The sequence below is a fragment of the Papio anubis genome, chromosome 11 (assembly GCF_008728515.1).
Source record: "Papio anubis isolate 15944 chromosome 11, Panubis1.0, whole genome shotgun sequence".
NCBI lineage: Eukaryota > Metazoa > Chordata > Mammalia > Primates > Cercopithecidae > Papio > Papio anubis.
Window position 1 is genome coordinate 120,639,474 of NC_044986.1, and position 6,514 is coordinate 120,645,987.

At 54.5% G+C, this 6,514-nt stretch overlaps 1 protein-coding gene across 1 annotated transcript; it reads right to left on the reverse strand.

Moving 5' to 3' along the window:
• Positions 1–1,560: 1,560 nt before the first annotated feature.
• Positions 1,561–2,907, reverse strand: CALML3 (calmodulin like 3). The gene has a single exon (XM_003903345.5). It carries the CDS (start codon positions 2,715–2,717, stop codon positions 2,268–2,270), a length of 450 nt encoding a protein of 149 aa, XP_003903394.1. The 5' UTR covers positions 2,718–2,907; the 3' UTR covers positions 1,561–2,267.
• Positions 2,908–6,514: the final 3,607 nt, after the last annotated feature.

The following is a 6,514-nucleotide window of genomic DNA, read 5'->3' on the forward strand; positions in this document are numbered from 1 at the left end:
CTCAGCCATGTGTATGACAGTGACTACAAAGATGCCCTGTGCAGGGAGACCTCGGCTTCTCTCCTTCCTGCAGAATTTGGGAGACATTCTACAAAGGGTGCTCAGGCCTGATGTCCTGTTCCTTTTGGCCGGTGGTCAGTAGCCACGTGGGGGCTTCTTCCTGCCCCTCCTGCTCACAGCCCCCAGCCCCTGGGGAGCTGCTGCCCAATGACCACTAGACACCCTGTCCAGGGGTTTATGAGGCTTGTTCCCAAATCTTTCCCACGATGTGTCCAATCAACCCCAACTCCTGAGAGTGGCAGGGAGGGGTGGGGATTTGCTCAGCAAGCTGAGCCTTAGCTTGCCCTCTGCTTCTGTTCCCCTGACAGGAGTACCTGCAGTTACACCTGCCCTGGGCCAGTGCTCACCTGAGACCCCACCATCCAGCATCCCCTCAGGAATCCAGCCCCAGGGCACCTGCTTCTGCCCCTTTCTGCTCTTGTTTTGTTCTCCAGCTATGGAGAGGGGTGGCTGCCCCGGAAAGCCTTGCAGTATTAGAGCAGGAAGGGATCTTTAAGGTGATAGTAATAGTAGCTGTCATTTATGAAGCGCCTACTACCTGCCAGGTGTGTTAAGAATGTTGCTCCGGCTCCTCACAAGTGCTGGAGGGAGGCACTCGTGTAATCACCATGGTGGGGGCACAGGTTGGTGGTGGGCGCTGTAGCTGAGTGGTCGGGGCACAGGCCTGACTGAAATCCCAGGTCTGCCTGTTACCCACTGGCGGGACCCAGGGCTGCTTTCTGAATCCCTCTGTGTCTCCACTTCCTTGTTTGTAAGATGAGGAAGGTAATAATGGTGGCTGCCCCACAGGGAGGTGCCAAGTGTCTATGCAGGCCAAGTGCTTGATGGTGCCCTGAGCCCAAGCAGGTGGCACGAGGGTCCTGTCGTCCTGGAGGTCCCAGTGGCACAGTGATGATGGCAAGGCCGGGGCTGGGGCCCAGCTCTGTGTTTTACAAAGGAGGAAACACTGGGTGGTGGTGGGCGGGAGTCGGTGTCAGGGAGAGAGGATGCATCCACCATGGTCTTTTCTGACGAGCTCCGTCTAGGGCCCATCCTGGAAAACACACCTCCCTTTAGAACTGAAGGGATCTCTGGCAGGGCCCCTTCAACCTTCTCTGGGTGTTGCCGGCCGCTTGCGGGGCTAGGGCAGGACTAACACCTCTGCATGGCTCTTACCCTGTGTGTGCCCAGCGTGCCCCCCACCATCTTCTAGTGCCTGGCACTTCACAACCAGGGAGCACTTGCCACAGGGAATAAAAGCAATCAGCAGGTCCCTTCTCAACATAATGGACTCAGGTCTTTCAAGTCCTGATGGACTTTTAACCACTCTTTGCTGCCAGTGTATCCATTTGATTGAGAATATTCAAGATTTCCCTCATCCAGACTTCTCTCTCTCTGAGGCACCGCACCCCACCAAAGGAATTCATTGCATTTTCAAAAAGCACAAAAATGGAGATTCCTGCCTCGTTTCAACCCTGAATGTAACAAGGATCATTTCCATGGGAACCAGAAAAAAGGAAATGAAATAAGAACGAATATCTCGTTTATTTCCCTGCAGCTCCCCTCCCCTGCTCATCCAAGCCTCCCTCCTTCCAGATGAATAGGAACAGGTTACAGCTGACCCGGTTTCACTCCCAGCTTCAGAGGATGAATCACGGTGGGTTGGCCGACAAGGAAAGGGGCAAGCTGGGGCAGCGTGGAAGGCAGTGTTGTTTTCAGGAGGCCTAACCTCTGTGGCCACAGTCCCCATCAGCACCCCTTACCGCAGGCCAAGAGGCCTCCCACCCTCCAGAATGCGACTGCGGAGGGAGCCTCCAGTCCAGGAGCCTCCGGGAATCCTGGCGTGGGCTGAGGGCTGCAGCCGCCCTGGCCTGGGCATTGGGTGCCTGTTAGAGATCTTGCTTGCCTGCTCTAAGGGGTCACCCTGTGTCCATCCTGACTGGCCGCAGAGTCAGCGCAACCTGCCCTGGTGCTTGGTCCTAAGGTCAGCTCTGCTTCCCCCGAGTGGGGAGGGTTCCATGTCATTCAGATGAGCAGGTGGGAAGGTGGGCAGGAGAGCAGAGAAGAGATGTGGGAAGTGGGATGCAGAGAGGTGGGTGCAATCAACCAGGCCCAGGAAGAAGCCACCGTGCCCTGGGGAGGCAGCGGGGATGGAGGAGGAGGCTAGAGGCCCCGGGTTCTTGCCCTGCGGGCCGAGCGGGCGCCCAGGAGCATGGTGGGCGCCGGCCTCACTTGGACACCAGCACGCGGACGAACTCCTCGTAGTTCACCTGTCCGTCTCCATCCGTGTCCGCGGCCCGGATCATCTCGTCCACCTCCTCGTCGCTCAGCTTCTCCCCCAGCCGGGTCATGACGTGTCGCAGCTCCGCGGCGCTGACGAAGCCGTTGCCGTCCTTGTCGAACACGCGGAAGGCCTCGCGGATCTCCTCCTCGTTGTCCGTGTCCTTCATCTTCCTGGCCATCATGCCCAGGAACTCGGGGAAGTCCACGGTGCCGTTGCCGTCCCGGTCGATCTCGCTCAGCATGTCCCGCAGCTCGGCCTCCGTGGGGTTCTGGCCCAGGGAGCGCATGACCGTGCCCAGCTCGCGGGTGGTGATGCAGCCGTCCCCGTCCTTGTCAAACAGGGAGAAGGCCTCCTTGAATTCTGTGATCTGCTCCTCTGTCAGCTGGTCGGCCATGCCAGGGGTGGGCGCGTGGGTGGCAGAAGAGGCCACGGCGGGGTCTCCCTCCCAGTGCCGGAGCCCGGCTGCTGTCCCAGCTCTGGGGTGGCAGGTGGAGATCCGGCGGCCGGCGGGCTGTCTCGCCCTGGCTTGAGTCGCTGGAGCTTAAGAAGCAGCAGAGTCCTCCCCCATCATTGGCAGACGCCCCTGCCCTGCGGTTGCCCGGGCCTGTCCTGTTTAGACAGGAGTCCAGGGCCTGCGAATTGAGCTGACGCCAGCACCTCTGTGCCTGCCTGCACCCGGACCCAGCAGAGCCACAGGGGCCCCGGAATCACACCTGCAGTCAGGGCGTGGTGGGCAAGCTTTGGAGCAATCCACGCTGGACTCCATACTCCTGAATTCCCCTTTCTCTCCTCCCTCCCGATCTCCCACCTGCCCCCTGTCTCCCACTCGATTAACTCCAGTGCCCTTTCTTCTCTTGAGTGGAGGGCTTTTTGCGGGATGAAAGGCAGATGGAAGAAACTTCCTTGCCTTTGGTTTCTAAAGCTTTATATAGCACCTGAGGGTTTTTGAAAGGTTTTTCCTTCAGGTAGAAGCAAGGAGTTTTCTTATCTTCAGAATGGACATGAATAGGGAGGGGTTTCCTCCAACCCATTCACTCATCCACCCTTTCACAGATATTTACTGAGTGCCTACTATGTGCAGTGTCACTCTGGAAGCTGGGAACACAGTGGGACCGGCAAGCCACCCCCAGTTCTCGTGAGGTTAACTAGCAAGACAGCTAGTTCACAGGTAAACTAATCGAGGAATGCCAACAAGGTAACTAGGGATTGTTGATAAATGCTGACGGACATACAAGGTGGTGATGGACAGGACCCCGAGGTCACCTTTCGGCCTGGTCAAGGACAGACCCTCTGCTGAGAAGCAGCCGTCTAGGCTGGAGTGGGCATGGCGGGGCCAAGGGCTGGCAGATGATCAGTGGGGCTGCAGGCCCGTGAGGGAGGGGACAAGGAGGAGAGACAAAGGAGCCCTTGAAGGACTCAGTCAGGAAGTCCCACTTTATCGTCTGGTCCACAGTGCCCCAGGAGCTCCAGGGAGCACGGAGCTGGGGCTGAGGGGAGGGCCTCTCCAGGAGGAGACCCGCCTAGGGGGATGGTGGGGTGTTCACAGCACAGACTCGGCTCCTACTCCCAGGGGGCCTGGGGACATGACCCCCAAAGAGGCAGGAGCAGGCGCTTCACCTGTGGGAATCCAGGAAATCCACACTGGGAGAGAAGCATGGGGCCCACTCTATTTTTTGCTGGGTGTGTGGGGGTGGGGCAGGGACCTGAATGGGAAAGAAAGTGTCCTTTTGAGGACCTGGACTTGCCGGGGAGAGACTATGGCAGGAGAAGGGCTTGGATATTCATTTTTTTTCTCTCTGGATTTCCTTCCCTTCTCTACTCAGGTAGAGGCAAGTCTGTCCTTCTGGTCTGGAGGGGTCTGTGGTAGGGGGAAAATTGAAGCCACCTGCAAGACACCTTCCTTCCTGCCTGAAGGCGCCCACAAAGCCTGGGTCCTCACCTTCCTTCCTGCCTGAAGGCACCCACAAAGCCTGGGTCCTCACCTTCCTTCATGCCTGAAGGCACCCACAAAGCCTGGGTCCTGAGGGTTTGGGCAGGAGGAAGCAGGAAGGTTGAAGAATCCCTCCATCCCCATGGAATTCTTTCCTTTAGAAGAGAAGTTTGTGGACCCAGAGGAGCAGGGCTCAGGGACATGGCGGCCACAGGCAGTCTTGCCAAAGAGCTCTGGGCCCAGCAGTGGGTGGAGGGAATGAGGTGATGGGCATCTTGGAAGCCACGTGTGTGGGCAACACTTTGGTAACCAGGGCCCACCCTCCCCTTCTTTCCCTGCCCCAGAATGTTCGGCCTTGCCTGAGACCTCACACCCCAACAGCTCTAGGGCAGTGGGGAGATGGGCTGGCCAGGACTCCCTGGGGTAGGAGCGGGGGCTGATAATAAAGTTTACATTTAGAGAGAATAATGAAGCAGCGTCTCCATTTGCAGGCTGGAAGCATACCCTGGGCCCAGGTTACAGCTTTGTCCACAGGGGGCTGTGCAAGTAAGAGCGTGTGCTTTGTTCCTGGGAGTCCCACCCCTCCTCGAATATTCCGGAGAGCTCTTTTGTGGTGGGGAGACCCGGCAAAGGCTAGGCTGCACGCACAGCTTGCTCCAGGTCACCCTGTGAAAAACTCAGCTGGGGATCAAGGTCCGTTTTTCATTTTGGGTTTTCTTGGAGCTAATTCTGGGACATGGGGACCTGCTGTCACCTTCTGAGAGGGGCTTTTGATTGTACACTGGTGCCTGATGCCTGAGTATTAGAATTCACATCCCAAAAGCACTTTAAAAATATTTAAATATCTCCACTCTAGAGCACCCGAATATCCAACAACAGCAGGTGAGTAACAAATACCTGAACTTTCCTCCACACCGTGAAATAACACACAGTCTTTAAAAGACTTTCCTCCACACCGTGAAATAACACACAGTCTTTAAAAGACTCCTCCACACCGTGAAATAATATACACCCTTTAAAATGAGGATGAGGATATAGTGATGGAAAAGTCTCCAAGGAAAATTTTTTAAAAGCAGACAGAAAACTGTATGTGTGATACGATTTCATATATTAAACATTTGTATATGTTTATTTAGATACATTCACAGAAGAAAAGCCCAGATAATCATGTACCAAACTCTTAATAGTGGATACTTTGGATAATAGGACTATAAGTGCTTTTACTTTTCTTATAAATATAGTATCTTTGCCCATTTAAAAATGTCTTACATTTGCCATATATCATTTCTATTATTAGGGGAAATGACTGAAGATTCGAAAACCATCCCTGACAAAAAATATTCCATACCTTACTAAACTCCCAATATTCTTTCTCTTTCTCTGAGGTTAGGTAATGTGGAGGGCCTGGTAATATGGTCAACTTTATATCTCTCAGAGATATGAGACTGTGGTGATAGCTATTATTATGTATAGAAAAGTAGAATAATTAATAACCAATAAGCACACCCCCTATTTGACTGCCAGAGTGACAATCTCATGGAAAGAGGCTTCTAGGAGGCATTTTTCTTCTACTTTACCTGCCCAGGGACTGGAGGGACATCTTCATGAAGGAATACAGCGGCAGTCACAGGAGGCAGGAGCACCGAGGGACACTGGCATGTGGCCGATACAGTCTCCTGGAGAGCCCGAGACGGTGCCCTGAGACAGTGCCCTGATGGACAAGGACAGGAATACGTTCATACCTCCTGCCCACTTGACCAAGGACCAGGATGAGAGGCCAAGAGGTACCTGCTGGTTTCTGGGTCATGGCTCTATGGCTCAAACATTAGCTTTTACCTAAATGTCTTTCTCAAAAAGGCACATTGAAAGAGGATTTAGTGCCAGGCACAGTGGCTCACGCCCGTAATCCCACCACTTTGGGAGGCCAAGGTGGATGGATCACTTGAGGTCAGGAGTTCGAGACCAGCCTGGCCAATGTGGTGAAACCTCTACTAAAAGTACAACAATTAGCCAAGCATGGTGGCTGGTGCCTGTAATCCCAGCTACTCAGGAGGCTGAGGCAGGAGAATTCGCTTGAACCAGGGAGGTGGGGGTTGCAGTGAGCCAAGATCGTGCAACTGCACTCCAGCCTGGGAGACAGAGCAAGACCCCGTCTCAAAACAAACAAACAAACAAACAAACAAACGAAAAACAGGAAAAAAAGAGGACTCAGGATTTTAGACAGCGTTGCTTAGTGCACAGTGACTCACAGGACCGCCTCA

Excerpts from the sequence above, each read along its gene's own strand:
- CALML3 (XM_003903345.5), bottom strand. The coding sequence starts at position 2,717 with ATGGCCGACCAGCTGACAGAGGAGCAGATCACAGAATTCAAGGAGGCC.